This window comes from Gadus morhua, chromosome 4 (genome assembly GCF_902167405.1).
Source record: "Gadus morhua chromosome 4, gadMor3.0, whole genome shotgun sequence".
Lineage (NCBI taxonomy): Eukaryota > Metazoa > Chordata > Actinopteri > Gadiformes > Gadidae > Gadus > Gadus morhua.
Genome location: NC_044051.1, coordinates 13,070,506 through 13,088,377, shown reverse-complemented (window position 1 = coordinate 13,088,377; position 17,872 = coordinate 13,070,506). Strand labels below are relative to the sequence as shown.

The window sequence follows — 17,872 nt, the reverse complement described above, 5'->3', positions numbered from 1 at the left end:
TTAAGGGGGGAGCAAAAGAGAAAAACAAGTAAAGCATAAGATTATGGATACAAGAACCATTTTCAGTCACAAGTAGACTGTTATAAAAATATACGTGTTGATCTCCCCATGTTGTTCCATGCTGCACATCTGGACAACACTGTTGCATCCGGGACACGGCGGCGGCGGGCTTAGCTATTGGCCTTTTGAAATTATTTCTAGTGTCAACAACAGTGGCACTATTGGTCTCTAAACATCTGGTGAACACCCTTGGTAGCGAGATGTGTAGCAGTTTTTCTAATTACATGCTGTATATGGCTTTCTTTCTTTGGTTTGTTTAAACCGGCTTTGTAGATTAGTCAGCATTAACATTGAACAGATGCGCTAACTGGGTCACTTCACAAGCAGGGGAGGCCGACTGGGACACAAACAAGCTGCAGCTACCAGCAATATTATCGTATTCAAGTGAAATTAATTGTATTGCTAAACTGTGTTTTTCAAATATTTAATGGAATTATGCAAATGAAGTCTGTCTTTGGTGTGGCCATGGTTTAAGGATGACATCTGGAATAATACCCGGGTGACTGTTAAAACAAATGAGATGGACTGCCAATATCAGAATTGGGTTATTCTTGTCTTTGATTCGTGTCAATTCTGGTACATGCTTTTAAATACACTCACGCAAATCAAGAGAACCAAGTCTAAATGTACGCTGCAGTGAGAAATTTAAGTTACAGTAAAAAGACGCAGCGAGAATTACATTCATAACCAAAAGAAATAACCAAAACAATAGGAAACTACTTCTTTATCTCGTTTGTGTTGAGATAGGATTTCTGTTTAGTCATCCATCCAACTGTGAGAAGCTAATGGCTTCCAATAGTCACTCTTACAACTAAATAACACTTACAAAAATAAAACTGTATTTTAATTCAGGCCTGACCTATAATTGCAGTCGTAGCATTTCCAGATGCTAGCTTTAGCATCGTTGGATAGCAAACATCAAATGTACATCATATACCCACACATTCAATGTTGCACTTTACCACATATTGGCCACACTCACCCACCCACAAAAATCTAACATCCCCTCTACGACATATCCTAAATCAGTCATGCTAAGTAAATTGTTCATTTCTGCCGATGGAAGCGAGAGATTTATGAAGCTTACTTCCATAGTCAACCGTTCATTTTACAGATGCAAATGTTGCATGTGTACGTCATTCACAACAGTATGTAATAATGCTTTACACCAAAACAAACATGGTAAGGCCAGAAGAGAAAACACAACAAAAACAATATGTACAACTTAGGGAAAGACTGACAGTTCATAAACCTAGTGACAAACCAGATGAGAGCTTCTATAGCAGGCGCTTTTCAATATAATAATAATATATTCAATAGCAGGAGCTATTGAATATGTTTAGACAAGACAATTTGGAGCTGTTGGGGAAGTACTAGCTAGCTACCCATACAAACACTCACTCGCCCATATCCCTCTCTCTCCTAATCCTTGAAGGTTGGGTATGGGATTTGCGAAACGCCAGCAGATTTTGAAAATACCCAACTCAAATGGTCCTACCCCCTCTCCTTCAACGATGACTCTGACTCCACCCATTCCAAGTACATGGACTCGCAATCATGCACGAGGGAACCATTAGCTAGTTAGCTAGCTCCAGTAACTACCGCAGGGTAACAAACAGAAGCTTGCTCTGGGTCACGAGCTTTGAGTACGTGCACGAAGGCGTCACGCACGGGGGGAGTGCAGTACAACCATTTGATTGACGTACTTACTGTCAGATGCCACTCGGTGGGTCTGGAAATCATTGGCTGGAGTTTTTCGAGCCCTGCTCGTTCCACAGATGATTGACTTGTTTAATTTTCATGCAAGTACTTCTAACTCAGCGGCTGTAAGTGGGTTATGATAAGGATTTCAAGTAATTTTGCAAAAATGGCCAAAAAAGAGAATTCCATACCCAACCTTTAAGAAACATCTTCATCTTTCCAGATCAAATGCCACGCATACACAATTACTTTATGACACAGAAATGACACAACTTCAGCGACAACAACAGAGACAGATCCATCACGCCACCCATTTCTTTCCAAATTCTTGAGAACCTGCAGACCACCATGTCCCATGTGACGATGGGCCATCACATCAAACATATCACTCAGCCACAGAAACGTCTTCCTACACGACAGAACAACGTCCACTCTTCGCCATCGACCTCTCTTGCGAACCGAAACACACCCATGTATACCTGACAGCATTCGCACACACAAGCCAATGAGTATCGCGAGCAGCATCGTGTAATGACCTGCTCGCTGGGCGTCCCTGCAGCTGTGGGGTGGTTACAGTACCGTTGTGTATAACTGAGGGCTCTGCTAACGTTAAGCCCTTTAACCATCAGAGGATACAGAGAACTGTCCATCGGCTGTTCCGTCATGATCCACATGAAGGGGCCTTAGCTGCCCTTTCCCCCTCCTTCCCCGCTCAGGAGCGCGGTGAACCTTCGACCCGGCGCAGGGCAGTGTGTGCGTGTGTTTGTGTGTGTGGGGGGGAAGGGGGTCGACTTGGCCAAAGAAGTAGAAGGAAGGACACAAGGGGTCACACATGCCCATGCCCACACGCACACACAGCACTCAGTCTGTGTATTCTGCAACAATGGACAGCAGCACCGTGATGTCATCTGGCTTCCCACCTGCAGCACAACAGAAGGGGGAGAAAGGAGGGAGGGGTCAATATTATGTAATGCTGCTCATGAGTCTTAAAAGTGAAGGGAGGGCATTTTGCCTCTGTGTAACCCGACGATAGGTCCACTGCTAAGTCCAATACTGTACCCCAGGGTGACAAAGAAATCGGATGTCTCACCTCGCACATTCAGTCCGTTGTCGCAGGCGAACTGTGCAAACGGGGACATGTAGTTGGGGTCGTAGGCGAGGTCGTGCGCTTGCTTGGCGATGCTTTCTGCCGTCTGCAGGACGCTGTCGTAGTTTGTGGTCTGAAAAACAAATAAAGCGATTAGCACGTGATGCGTATCGTACATTAGACATTACAATTTCTGGTTGATATTGGTGGTAGCTGTGTGGATTACTCTGTGCTTGGTGGAGTAATTTGCTGAAGAAGGCCTGATGGGGCTCTTCAACCAATAGCCTTTCTTCATTACGTACTCAACACGATAACATAACTATGGCATCTATCCTGGAGGACAGATCACATGCTGAATGTGTGCAGCAGAAGGGACCACCTTGCGGAAAACCCACTGGCTCCCGATCCCACAACTCCACAGGTGAAAGCGATCTAAATACAGAAGTCATGTGACTTTCACCGCAACAGTTGGAATACCTTGAGCTTCTTGAGCTCCCGTAGGATCATGTAGTCGGGCATGTTGTCGAAGAGGCCGTCGGTGGCCGTCAGGATGATGTCGCCCAGCTGCACGTCGAAGGAGGCGCTGTCAGCAGCGTCGGGGCTAGAGGAGGCAGACGGGGGAAAGAAAGAAAGAAAGGAAGAAAGAGAGAGAGACACGCATGCACGTTAGGGTCAGCCAACCAGTGAAACAGGAGTGATGCAGATGGAGAAAGAGCAGCCACCAATTGTCCCTTTTCCATATACATATGCAGGGCTGGATTGACTCGGTTTAATGGTGTGACAGCCCAGTGCGGCTGGGATTGGTGTCGACATTACAACAGGGCAGCCCGCTTGAATGTGGGTCCTTAACGCACTCGCTAGAGTCGAGGGGGTTAAAAGCAGTGCACAGTTTTAAAATAACTAAGCATTTCGGGTCAATGGTCACAGGATGAGGTCAAGCTGGCAAGTCTAAATCTGAGAGGAGCTCTTGTCTCTCACACACACCCTGCTCAAATCAGTAGCAGCATAGGAAGGTAAATTCTGTAGCAGCATAGGAAGGTAAAATCTGTAGAGCAGCATAGGAAGGTTAAGTCCTTAGCAGCATAAGAAGCTCAATTTGTACACTATTGACCTTTTTGTGTTCCTTGAAAAAGAAGTGTCCACCATTTTGCTTTGACAGTTGCCATCGCTTATGTAAACGCGTCAGTTATGTCTGGTATCTAGGGCAACAAATACAGCAGTTGGCGGTTTTCTGCAGGTGTCAATATAAAAGATGAATGCTGAAGATCTTGTGAAAACAACACACTCGCTCTGTTGTTTGAACACTGAGTGTCAGTTTTACCTCTTGGTAAAAAATACATCAACCCTTTATATCCAATTCCACACACTCAAATCTAATTTTGAGGTGGACAAATCCCAGAGAGCACTTATTCCACAAGAATAATACGCATTAGGGATGGGCGTGAGGAATCGATTACTCGAGTACTCCTCGTTACAAATGAACTCGGTTGGTGGATAGGCAAACTCGAGTTTGCATATACACACAGACAAGTTTTCTGATGCAAATGTATACATTTTCTGTGTGGCACCACTGGCGCGTGCCGTGCACAAAGCAAATGAAATGTATCAAATTTCTGTGCGGCGCGTGCCGTGTGTGCACAACACCAGAATTCAAAAAGTTAAGAGATGGCGGTTAGAGCAAAGCGCAGCGAAGTATTGAAATACTTTACAGAAATAGGAGATCATAAGGAGAAATGTCAAATATGCCAAGCGAAATCGAGCTACCAGAGTACTACAAGTACTATGAGGCCACATATGCTCCTGAAACACAACGGTAAGTTCGGGAAAGCAGACCCGCAGCAACCAAGTGTGACGGTTATTTTCACCGTCGCAAGACGCAGCTGTAATCCCGGCCGTGTATAGAAGATCACAACGCTGAGTATTTTTTTTTGTTCATTTGCTGCCGCCTGCCGTTTTATTTGCAGCTTTAAATTATTTGCAATGGTTAGGCTACTTGTTTTGTTTTTTTTTAAAAAAATGTTACAGGCCTTTGTTCGATGTGATTTAAATAGTGAGACGCATATTTATTTTTGCAAGGAAAATGTGTTTTGAACGTTTGCCAAAATAAATAATGAATACTCTGATAACTCTTGACTGTTTGGATTGAGAATAAGCATCACATATTTGGTTGGTAATATTGCCGTTCATCACTAGGCCAATTCCTGCTGCAGATTCGTTGCATTCTAAAAATAGATTCGTTTTAAACGAGTACTCGATTGATCCTCGAGGAATTCATTCGATCACTCGAGTTTGGAATTTACTACTCGTGCCCATCCCTAATACGTATGCATTCATTTATTTCCCGGTCATTCCCGCCCTTCAGCATTGAGGAGCTCACCTGTCGCTGAGCACCACCCCCTCCACCCCAGGGGGGGCGATGGAGAGCTGGAAGGGGGTGTTGAAGTAGTGCTGCTGCTCGTCCGACCGGTGCACCACCTCGCCACCCCGCACCACCAGGAAGCCCGAGTCGCCCAGGTTACACGTGTGGAGCTGGTGGCTCCGCCGGTCCAGAACCACGATGCAGGCCGTGCTGCTGCCTGCAGGAGACCAGGGGGTCGGAGGGAAAGTTGAGGGTCAGAAGGGTTGGAGGTCACAAGTAACATTTAATTGAAGGAGTACCTTCAGGGACAAGGGATGCAACGTCAGAAAACATGATAGACGTCCCAAACACATATGGTCATGGTTTAGGAATCATTCAGGAATAGCATAGAATAGGGCTGAACGATTTATCGTTTTCTGATCGAAATCGCGATTTCAGACAACGCGATCTCGGGATCACCAAAGCCACGTTTTTTTCGGTTTTACTGTGCGTTCACGCGTCAACTCAGAGACGCGAATCGGGCGAATTAATATAATATAATTGTAACACGACCTGGTGTTCCAATATCAAGGGCAAAAGCTGTGTGAGCCTCCGGATGGCTGTAGGGCTGGGAGCTCTCTTCGAGGGGTTTGTTTACCGGCGTTGTTATGGTTACCGGTCTTGTGTGTTCCAACGGTTTATTAGGAATCTAATAAATGGCTGTCTACTGTGCGTTCAAACAGGATCCCATACAAAGTGAACGTATAGACGCGTATCGGGCGAATTTTTCGCGAGAGAAAAAAGCCGGCGACAGGTTTTGATTTGTCGCGCCACACTTTCGCCGTGCACAGGCAAGCGCGTTCACGTTTCGCGTGATGACAGCCAATCATCGTTCAACAGCGTGGCCACTGAGTCACATGTGTAACGTAACAGCCAATCAGAGTTAAACCGTCAAACTCAGTGCAGTTCAGTCCGGGGTGAACTGCATCATTGAGGAGAAAGTGAATGTTGCCGTTTGCGACTCCTGGAGCTCTATATATAATATAATAGTATGTAATATAATATTTGTTTATACAACGGGTGGCTTAAATCCAGCGATCTGATTGGTTCATAACTGTTATATAATGAGTGTATACATAACAGTTGGTCAAGGACTTGTTCTAGTACTAGTTTACATGCAAGTTTCTTAATAAATACATTTGAAATCAATTCTTAACTTTAGTTTTCATTCTTACATTAGAGTAATGGCATGTAATGTTTTAATGGTATGATTTCATGTTTGTAAATATTACTGTACATTGAGAATATTGAACTGAAGCTTGATTTGAAGAATATCATGAAGAAAATCGAAATCGCAATAGCTGCCAGAGAAATCGCAATTCAATCTTTTCCTGAAATCGTTCAGCCCTAGCATAGAAGTATGGAAACCAAAAGTGAACAACTGACAGCCTGTCTAGAAGCTGGGTTTTTAAATGCTTCTTACAAAAAAAGGAAGATATTTTGCGAACCTTACACATGTGAGAAAACTGTTTTAGACGGACAGGAAAGATTCGCTAATATGGCATCCATCTTGGATAGCCATCGACAGGAAATATCAAATCAATACTAAAAGGTTCAATGGTTAATTGGTTCAATGAAGGTGCCTACTTCGGAGGCACTGTTAAAACAGGACTTATACCATGGAGCTATAGCTTCTTAAAGCTGCTTGAATTATTAAAGCTCCACTCAGTCAAACCCCAGCCCTAACCAACAGCATGTATACTCTATCGATGCTTCATAACCCCGAAGATAATGGGTTCATGTAACTGAGGACATTTGAAAACATTCAGGATTTTAACAGCTGCTGAACCAACATGCAGTTATTTCAATTTATATAAAACGTTGACGTGGTCCATGCATATCAGCTATATATATCCAAACACTCTCGTATGAGTATACATTATATTTTGGCTAGAAGATGCTGACCCGTCTAGATTATAGTACATCATGAAAAGTAAGGAAATTGAGAATAAATGAAGGCTATAATTGTAAGTCCCAGGGCCCAGTAGAGGTCAAACCTGGACCTGGAAGGCCCGAACACACTTCTGGTTATGGCTTCTAAAATACAAACAGGCCACGTGAAAAGATTTGGTTCAAGACCAAGAAGAGGGGTCTAATATGTTCCAGACATACCGACACTGGGAATGGGACGGCTTGTTCACTCGTCGAGTTACGACCGCTTCACATCCATTTTTAACTCAGATAGATCTGCCTGGTTGGCGGTGGAGAGTGAGTGAGATGGTTCCGGCCTCACGTTACCTCCCTGATGTCAGACTGTAGGAAATACCATGGGATCGATTTCAAAAGGCAGCTCCCTGAAAGGTCTTCTCTCACATCCCTGCCATTTATTCATTAGGCAGATGCTTGGTTCGAAAGCAGCAAGTTAGATTTCCTTAGTAGTAAGGGGTTGGGGGGGGTCTTGCTCAAGGAAGCCTACAGCTTTGGAAATTGGGGATTGAAACCTAGGACGTTGTCAGTGTAGCCACGAGACTATCCTCACCAACCTCATCGCAATATCTCCCACAAGGCCGATATCGATATGAATCTCAACAGTCATGCCTGTGCAACTACACTTTGAGCCATTACCATTTGCAAAACCAAACAACCGAGCTTGTCGCTTCAAAAGGAACAGAGTCTGCTATGAACCAGCACATACAGGCAACGTTGCTTCAGAACAAACAGTAGCGTCTAAACCAACACGTACAGACAAAGTGGCTTCAGAAGAAATAGTAGAGAGTCGGCTACGAACAAACACTGGGGTGGAGTACACTTTTGGCACGCCATTTATTAGTAGTTTTTCCAATCTTTTGAAGTATTTCCAATCTTTTGGCGGAATGCGACCAAAACAAGTTTTGGAACCTTTTAGTACCCTTGCAGGGCCCTCTGACTCATGCTGTAGTTATGTCCCACTCTTCTCATGGATTCGCCCAGGGCCAAAATGACTCACTCTGGACCTAACTTTATAATTGTACTCCCGCTGGATGGGCGTGTGCGTTTGTGTGTGTCAGTGTGTGTGTGTGTGTGTGTGTGTGTGTGTGTGTGTGTGTGTGTTTGCGATTGTGTGTGTGTGTGTGGCTTTCTATGCCAGTGCGAGTGTGTGTGTTTGTGTGTGTTCCGAGAACTTAGTCTGGCCTTTTCTGGGGCATTAGAATGTCGAAATATCCTTTTATAGTGAGCCTGAAAGCCAAAGCATTTAACGTATGAACATGGCTCTTAATAGCTCAGATTTGCTGCCATTATACTAATTACCGCCTCCGGCAGGGAGTCACGAGACAGACAAGAGCAGCCCCTTGTCTAGAGGAGACATGGAAGAGCCCGACAGTATGCACACAGCATGAGGAATATAACAAAGGACTCATGAAACGAATCACTAACCACGCTTACAAGGGTTCTATTCTACCGCCTGGCGTTAGGCTTATCAGCCATTTCAAGCCATTTTTAAATCGACCGACAGTGACACCACAAGTGGGAGTGTTAATCCAAATGTGTGATGGATGGCCTACTAGTTGGTAGTCCACAGTGTAGCCTGATCCATCTATTATATCAGTTGGTACAGTCGACTGGGTAAGATGATCTATCCATACTGCTAGTTGGTACAGTCCACTGTGTACAGCCAGTTCCATCTATCCTACGAGTTGGTACAGGCCACTGTTCAGCCGGTTCCGTTTATCCTACCAGTTGGTACAGTCCACAGTGTAGCCATGTCTATCTATTCTACCAGTTGGTACTGTCTACTGGGTAAGCTGATCCATCTATCCTACGAGTTGGTACAGTCCACAGTGTACCACTATCTATCTCCTACAGTCTACTGGGTAAGCTGATCTACCTATCCTACCAGTTGGTACAGTCCACTGTGTAAACTGGAACTATCTATCCTACCTGTTGGTACAGTCTACTGGGTAAGCTGATCAATCTATCCTAACAGCTGGTACAGTTCACCTTGCGATCTATCCTACCATTTGGTACAGTCCACAGTGTAGCCATACCTATCTATCCAACCAGTTGCACAGTCCACTGTGTAGACTGGATCTATCTCTCCTACCTGTTGGTACAGTCGACTGGCTAAGCTGATCTATCTCTCCTACCTGTTGGTACAGTCGACTGGCTAAGCTGATCTATCTCTCCTACCTGTTGGTACAGTCGACAGTGTAACCATGTCTATCTATTCTACCAGTTGGTACAGTCCACTGGCTAAGCTGATCTATCGATACTACCAGTTGGTACAGGCCACTGTACAGCCGGTTCCATCTATCCAACCAGTTGGTACAGTCCACAGTGTAACCATGTCTATCTATTCTACCATTTGGTACAGTCCACTGGCTAAGCTGATCTATCGATATACTACCAGTTGGTACAGTCCACTGTGCAGCCGGTTCCATTTATCCTACCAGTTGGTTCGGTCCACTGGGTAGGCTGGACCTACCCCCCCCAAACTGTTGGTACAGTCTACTGGGTAAGCTGATCTATCTATCCTAGGAGTTGGTCCAGTCCACTGGGTAGCTGTATCCATCTCTCCTACCTGTTGGTGCAGTCTACTGGGTAAGCTGATCCCTCTATTCTACTAGTTGGTCCAGTCCACTGGGTAGACCTTCCGGTAGAGCAGCTGCGAGGTGAAGGACGTGCTCACCTAACAGCGGGACTTTGTTCTGCAGGAGCTCGTAGTACCCCGAGGTGAGGATGCCCACGGGCTGGCTGGGCACGAAGCGCCCCTCCTTTACCAGCCGCTCGCAAGTCCGCATCAGGGTGGCGGAGAACTGGGAGGGGTCCACGCCGTAGTCACGCCAACCCCCGACGCCATCTGCCACACCTTGAGATGATATATAGAACATACAGGAGATGTGTTTTGAATGAGTTGTACTGTCTGTTTCAAGAGGACCCTGACATGAGGAGAATATACCTTTGGACATCCTAACAGAACGGTTTGTATTTATTTTAGAACTAGTGGAAAACTTGTGAACGAGGAGTCCATAAACCAAAATCGAAATGATCTCGCTCCTATCTGAATATATAAACATGGCTTGTCTATGCCCTGGGTAGGTTAACCGAGGGGAAGTAAATGTTTATTCTCAAGGCTGTTTGGCGGAGCGAATGCACTAGGGGGCTAACGTGTGAACATTGAAGGTTGTGACCACACAGACCAAACATTGCAACAGCAAAGGGGAAACTACGATTCGTACTCAAATAAGTCAAACGCGTCGTTCTGGATGAGTTGCGTAGAGCGATGACGTAAAGACCACTGGGCACCGTGCCCAGACTGGCGTGCGGACAGAGCAGACACTGGGCACGCGGCTGCAATACTACGCCACGGTATGTGGCACGTGAGCCCGGTGCGACCGCACGGACGAGGACGTCGGCCCGTATGTCGACTGTTCCTCGGGGAGGATTTTTAAGTCAAAGACAAATGAACTACAGTAGAACTAGGAAAGGCAATGAACACCAAGTGGTTGCCAAACGCTGTTTTGTTGGCTAGACCCTTCAGCGCCCCCAACAAAAGCATTTGTCCTCAGCTACACTGCTACAACCATTAGCAACATGGCTGCCTCCACTGTCAACCATTCTGACCTTTATAAGACATTGTAAATATAAGTCTTAAATACATATGTAGTGCAGTTCTACAGATCCAATCACATATACATAAGCGTATTACAAAACTGCTCCCGCAATGCCCTGGCTCTGAACTGAGTTTCTGGGTGAAAGGTCACCGCTTTACCCACGATTACCCTTAACACATGCTTTTCCCTCCCGGTGTTCACACATATTCTTTTATTTAGGTTTCCAACGAATATTTTGGTTTACAGTTGTATGTAATGAGTCATTCGTTCTTCATGACAACCATCACATTACATATTATAGCCCAGCGGAAGACGGGAGGCTGGTCGTGTTTTCACCTGAGTGTGTGATCACGTGCTGGATCATTGAAGGTCATCCCCAACCCTAACCCAGACGGTCATCCCTAACCCGAAAATATGATACATAATCCTAACCCTGAAGGTCATGCGTAACCCTAACCAGGATGTCAAACAGACATGTCTGCACGGTCCACACGTGAGTTAGCACAACTAGTAGTGTATGCAACAACAGAGGTACATTGGTTAACAACGGGGGGGGGGGGGGGGGGGTGCTTACCCAACACATCGGCCGCTTTGTGCCGCGCTATGAAGCAGGCGTCGTCCCCGTAGCACATCCCTTTCTTCAGGATCCCCTTACGGAAGTCCTTTCCGAACCCATAACTCGCGGTGACCAAACTGTAATCTCGACCGTCGGTTTGAGAGAGTCCTCCAAGGACCGCCCTGGCCACCAGTCTCCCATACGATAATACAGACAACATGCCCCAAGGACCCACAACCCGTCTTTAAAACCCAAACAACCGTATAGCCTTCCCACGTCGCGCACTAGAGGATCTGGGCCTGGTTCAGTTCAACACATCCCATTTCCACCGTAAGAAACTAGTATTATACTGCAGTAAAGCAGTCGCGAAGATCCCACGGTCCGTACTATTGTCCGACGTCTATGTTTTATTAGATAATAACAGAGTTCCTCCGGTGTGCACTATCCTCCCCGACATGTTTCTCATCCACTAGGGTGTCACGACTTGCAGTGTGTGTGTACGACGTCACAGACGGCTGCGCGCGCAAAGCGCGTGGGTGCGCTTGATAGTTCTGCAGAGTGAACCGCGTGCGACGTCTCACCTTTTGAGCCATGGCTTGTGCGTTAGCACTCTATGACATAATCGGGGAACTTGGTAATTATAAACTGTTGGCCAATATAGTCAGTGAAATGCAATTATAATATTGTGGATACGCACGATAAATAACCAACACGTACTCACATAATACAATAAAACTAATTATCATAAAATTATTTTTTTAAAATATTTGAAGAATCACAGCATCAAATGAGTTGGCAATAAATGTATCAAATGTATTCATTAATTAAATATTGTAATCGAGACAAGTAATTCATTCATTATTCGATTAACATCATCTCTATTGTCGAGGCTGGTCCCAACCGCAAGTCATTCAAGGGATCCACCCCTTTCATTCTGATAATCGAGGACGAGGAATCAAATGCACCTCACCAGTTCCTGACATTCAACAAGACCGTTCCCAGCAGCGGACAACGTCGTATCACGGAAAATATCCGGGAATAACAAATTGGATTCAAGTTGTTGGTAAGACAGACGTGAATGCTCTTTGCATTTATTCTATCAATCTGTTCTATGTATTATGGTTATGTAGATTATACTATGTATACTCTTTAGCTTTAAGGTTATTATCTGTTATTTTGCCCGTTATAACGATATGTTAGGGTGTCTTCAGTATAACGTCATGGTTTCGTTGTTATCAAATAGATGGTTCAGCCACCAGCAGAATTGATATTTCACTCATTTGATATTCAGATGTTCGATTCATAATATTCGCTTCACGAATATTATTGTCCAGTAGAACCCAATCGTTTATTTCTTACATCGTATCCCGTCTTAACAGTGTGTAGCCCATATTAATATGCACACACGCACACATATATATGACCGATCGGGTTTTATTCATTCATTTACTTATAATATGTCAGAATCGGTGTTCTGATAAAACGCTGATACATTATGGTTATGGATACATTTTCTTGTATTAATACCGGGATGCAGGCCTAAATCCCCAGGATGCAATGCCTATTTGTTTATAAAGTATATTCAAGCGGCTTTGACGTTTTCCTTTACAGAGGCATGATGAAGAGTGTGGCGCTTCTGTGTCTGCTAGCCATTGCTCTTCTGGCCTCTGAGCCCGCATGGGCTAAGAGGGGCAGCAGCAGCGGCGGATCAAGGACCTCATCCGCAAGCCGAACAAAAACGCAGTCTGGAAACCAAAAACCAAGTCGATCGCCTTCGACTCCCAATAGAAACCAACCCAACCCATATCCGGCCGGTGGGAGCTACCCTCACCCCCCTCCCAAACAGAAGCCAGCTCCTGGGAGTTACCCCGGGGGTGGCAGTTACCCTGGTGGAGGTAGTTACCCTAAACAGAACCCAGGAAGAGCCAATCCCGCGGGCCAGCCTAACCAGAACCCTGCTGGTGGATACCCCAACCAGAACCCAGCTGGTGGATACCCCAACCAGAACCCAGCTGGTGGATACCCCAACCAGAACCCAGGCAGGGCCAACCCGGGCTATCCCAACCAGAACCCTGCTGGTGGATACCCCAACCAGTACCCGGGCAGGGCCAACCCAGGCTATCCCAACCAGAACCCTGGTGGATACCCAGCCGCTGGGGGTTACCCTAACCAGAACCCGGCCCGAGGGTATCCACCCCAGTACCCAGGCGGCGGCGGGTACCCAGTGGCCGGGGGCTACCCAGGAGGGTACCCGGTCCGAGGGGCTGGAGGGGCTGGAGGACAAGGATGGGGTCAACCCGGTGGATATCCGGGCGGCGGTGGGTACGGCGGAGCAGGAGGGTACCCCGGTGGTGGAGGGGGGTACGCAGGAGGAGGAGCAGGCGGCTACCCCAACTGGAACCCCAACAATAAGATCCTCAGTCCCCGGTACGGCGGAGGAGGGTACGGCGGCGGCGGGGGACACGGCATGGGAGGGGGCTCCCCGTTCTCGCACTCTGTCCAGAACAACGGCTTCAACCCGTCGCAGCAGTCCAGGGGCTTCGCCAAGAAGGCCATGATGGCGGCCGGCGTGGGGGCCGTGGCCGGCATGGCGGTGGGCTACGGCCTCGGGCGTTTCCCCCGGCCCCACTTCAACTTCCGCAACCCGGAGGAGGAGAGGAACTACAACAGCTACATGTACCGCCGCTACGGCACCAACTCCACGGACGAGGTGGACTACGGCCGCGACTACGCCTACAAGCCGCCGCCCCGCGCCCAGACCTACGACAGCTTCATGGCCACCTGCATGAAGCGCACGGACCTCCTGCAGGAGAAGACCCCCGGCCCGCAGTCTGACGAGGACCTGGTGGGCATCGAGGCCATCGGGTACCCGGCGCTGATCGATCAGGTGAAGACCCGGATCTGCGTGGAGAACTACATGGAGTACTCCGCGGCGTTCCTGAAGAAGGCCGAGCCGGAGCAGCGCTCGGATCCCCGTCCCGGAGGCAGGGCGCCGCAGAACGCAGGAGGGCAGCAGCTGCCCGCCTCGCTCCTCATGCTGCTGTGCAGCGTCTTCGTCCTGCACTGAGGCACCCCTCTCTAAACCCCCCGCCACCCCGTCTGTCACTCCTGTCCGTCTGTCACTCCTGTGTCGTCACTGTGGTCTCCCATCGGTGCGTTGTCAATACTGTTACTCGGTCCTGCACTCGTTTCATATCTAATGTGTATATGAACACTCGTCGATTTAAGCCCTGTTAATCCATCGACTGGAAATCATTTGGATGGTACGTTTTATTTACTTTTGATAATCGGGTTGATCATTTCTGTCGATTTTCAAGTCAACTTCTCAAACATGCTGATGCTACAAAGTACGCAATCAGTTATGTCATCATCAGGGACTGTAGCTTTTGATGAGCATCTGCCGCTAATTATGTCATTTTAAAGAATGATTTGTAAATTATTCAAAAGGAATCAACAATGACATGATCATCAATTTCAATTAGAAAGGGAGAGATGCTGTGTGTGCATATGATTAAAGATTTACTGAAGTTAAGTTTCATGAAGTTGCACTAAAATTAAACAGAAATTATTGAAATTTCACTAGTATAATTTGACGAGTATAATTGTAGTATAATTGCACTTTTTAAAAGGAGCTTCTCTGCACTCCTTGTTTGTCGTACTGGATATTTTGCAGATTTCATGCTACAAGTGTAATTGTTTCCTTTGGCTGTTCTAGTTATCTCGTTCATAATATGATGAATCACATTGAATGTTATGTATATATGCATTTTGTAATCATTTGTCATGGATTGATATATAAATGGTAAATGTTCTGCTGTTTAAATATCCTTACTTACAGAAATGACTACTGCTTTTAAAGGCATGCTGTGCAGGATTTTTTCCTACTTTATAACTATTTTCAGTTGAAACACAAACAAACTAACTCTTATCTGTCTAGCATTGCACTGCTAAATCTTAATAATTTGCTTTGCTGTCAACAGCCATATAATACAATGTTATAAAACAAGTTAAGGATTAGAAGTCATTACTGACCAAAACATTATAGCCACAAACTGTTTTATTAAGAATACAATATGTAAGAGTGTCTGATAAGAGACATAAGTAATTAAACTCTAACGCATCCTCAGAATTTACTTGAACTCACCTAACATATGAACTAACTTTTTTAAACCATTCATAATATCTCGGTACAAAAGTAGTTTGTCAGACCAGAACTGGAATTGTTTTCTAATGCCCTATTATGTTGTTGAACCTCTAGAAGTGCACTTATTATTCTTTATTAAGGTGTTGCAAGTAGTGCTGTTGTTGATCATTTGTCGAGCATGTAGACATGTTTATGAATTTCTGGTGGCTCCTATCAAGGGTATTTTATCTTATGTATGAATTTTAAGTTTGCTAAGTTCACTGTTTTCCCTGCCTGCCTAATATATAAAATACTAATAAAACAACAACAAAAAACGACATCTCTTGATTGTTTCTGATATATGTAATCAAACATAATATTAAACATTAGAATTGTTAGATTATTAGAATTATTAGAACACAAAGTATAGAGCACAGTACTACGCGCAGTGATAACTTTTATAAAACACGTATATATTGAACACAAGCTGATAGTAAACACGCTCACCCTTGGACTTTTGTGCAACAGGCTTTTCTTTCAAGTAAAATAGGGCCTGTTGTTTTGCAACCTATTTAGATCGCAGGTATAGGATGACAGGACTGCGGCTTATTATTTGTTATGTTATTGTTATATCTAATGTGTTCTATAAATATATTTGATTTTATTAGTTAGTTAGATTACAGTTCATTTCTTTCAACATTGTTTTTCTCATGGTTGACATCTCAAGTGTTTTAATCCAGCCTTTTCTTGTTTGAAGTGACCACAACATATATTTAGGTATAGAAAGAACACCGGACCAGTGATCACAACATATACCGTATATCTATCGACCACCTGACCAGTGAAGAAAACCTATATCTAGGTAAATAAAGACCACCTGAACATTGGACACAACAGCTATATTAACACAACAAATAGCTAGTATATAGATCACCTGAACAGTGAACACAACCTATATCTGTTATAGTATATAGACCACCTGACCAGTGACCACAACCTAAATCCAGTTTGACCACCTGACCAGTGATCACAACATATATCTAGGTATATACAGGTCCCCCCAGGGCTGTAGACAGCTCATTGAAATAACAAACCTCAAAAGAACCACAGTTTGTTGGTCAGCCGATCATTTTAGGTCCAGCCAATTCTCAAAAAAAAAGAAGAGGGAACTTAACTCCCTAAGGGGGGGGAGCATGTGACAGCACATGAAACCCTCTTACCACGAAGATGTTTTCAAAGAAAAGCAACCAATTCAAAATAAAAATAAAATATATAAAAAACCTCAGTTCTACTGAACCAGGGGGAAGGGAAACCATGGTGGTGTCTTGTGTTACCATTCGTGTGTTTCCATACAGTGCGTCATTGTACACACACTTGTGTGTACAATAACGTCTCTTTGCATCTCGCCACACCTGCTCAATGTTAATCGATACGTTTGTCAGGTTCAGTGTAGAACGTAGAGCACTGAAAGAGTAGGCGTGCCATTTATGTAAGAAAGGATAACACCAATGTGGTTAAATTCACTTTATTAGCAAATCCTGTGGATTATTGTTTCCACGTTGCAAACCAGGCGGCAGCAGTTTGTACGCACAAAGGTCTGGATGCGCCCCCGGGTGGTGGTGGGCTGCCTTCTACAGACCCCTGATCCAGGCTACAGACAGGTAGACCATCACCGACCCCGCGGCACAGAAGAGGCTGTCCGCCTGAGCCGCGGGGGCGGAAGACTTCACCCGGTAGCTGTTCTTCACTCCTTGACTGTCACGCTTGTGGTCCTTCTTACTGCTGGAGCCGTGATGTCCGATGCCAAACTTGGGCCGGCCCCAGGACCCCAGGCCGAAGCCGCCTACTGCTCCGGCGGCCGCGGCTCCTGCCAGCTTCAGTCCTTGCTTGGGGGAGAATAGGCTCTTCTTGGTGGGCTGCTGGGCGGGGGCGTTCCCCTTCCCCTCGCTCCCCTCCTTCTTACTGCCCTTCCCTTTGCCTTTGAAGAAGCCGCCGAGGCCACCGCTACGCTTGGACTGGACGAGGGGGCACAGCGTCGCCAGAAGCAACGTGCACAAGCACAGCGCCGCGAGCTTCTGTTGACCGTTCATGGCCGACGTCGCTTGCTGTCAATACAATCAGAAGAGACGGGCCACAACAGTCAACAATACTATACGAGTAGTACTACAACTACAAATAATAATAGTCCTCTTATTACAATGAATAATAATGCTATACTTCTACCACCAATTAACAATAATATTACTCCTGTTGCTAAGAATAAGAATACAATACTACTACTACAACTAATAATAATAACCCCTGTTGCTTTGAATATGCATACTATACTTCTGGTACTAATAATAATTATATTACTCCTGTTACTTTGAATAAGAATACTATACTTTTACTACTATAAAAGGCAAGTCCATTGTAT

At 45.5% G+C, this 17,872-nt stretch overlaps 2 protein-coding genes across 2 annotated transcripts; one reads left to right on the top strand and one right to left on the bottom strand.

Moving 5' to 3' along the window:
- Positions 1–1,939: 1,939 nt before the first annotated feature.
- On the bottom strand, positions 1,940–11,838 carry pptc7b (protein phosphatase targeting COQ7 b). The gene is made up of 6 exons (XM_030355153.1): positions 11,352–11,838; positions 9,853–10,032; positions 5,226–5,424; positions 3,326–3,449; positions 2,852–2,981; positions 1,940–2,681 (listed from the first exon to the last, which is right to left on the bottom strand). Exons 1-6 carry the CDS (start codon positions 11,551–11,553, stop codon positions 2,623–2,625), a joined length of 894 nt encoding a protein of 297 aa, XP_030211013.1. The 5' UTR covers positions 11,554–11,838; the 3' UTR covers positions 1,940–2,622.
- Positions 11,839–12,192: 354 nt separating this feature from the next.
- Positions 12,193–15,796, top strand: LOC115542741 (translation initiation factor IF-2). The gene is made up of 2 exons (XM_030355140.1): positions 12,193–12,396; positions 12,945–15,796. The coding sequence occupies exon 2, from the start codon at positions 12,949–12,951 to the stop codon at positions 14,398–14,400; it is 1,452 nt and encodes a 483-aa protein (XP_030211000.1). The 5' UTR covers positions 12,193–12,396; positions 12,945–12,948; the 3' UTR covers positions 14,401–15,796.
- Positions 15,797–17,872: the final 2,076 nt, after the last annotated feature.

Bases quoted from the DNA above. Each gene is read 5' to 3' on its own strand.
- pptc7b (XM_030355153.1), bottom strand. From the start codon at position 11,553: ATGTTGTCTGTATTATCGTATGGGAGACTGGTGGCCAGGGCGGTCCTT. The intron at 10,033-11,351 runs GTAAGCACCCCC...TATCATCTCAAG, and splicing joins CAAAGCGGCCGATGTGTTGG to GTGTGGCAGATGGCGTCGGG. The intron at 3,450-5,225 runs GTGAGCTCCTCA...TGCCTCCTCTAG, and splicing joins GGGGTGGTGCTCAGCGACAG to CCCCGACGCTGCTGACAGCG.
- LOC115542741 (XM_030355140.1), top strand. From the start codon at position 12,949: ATGATGAAGAGTGTGGCGCTTCTGTGTCTGCTAGCCATTGCTCTTCTG.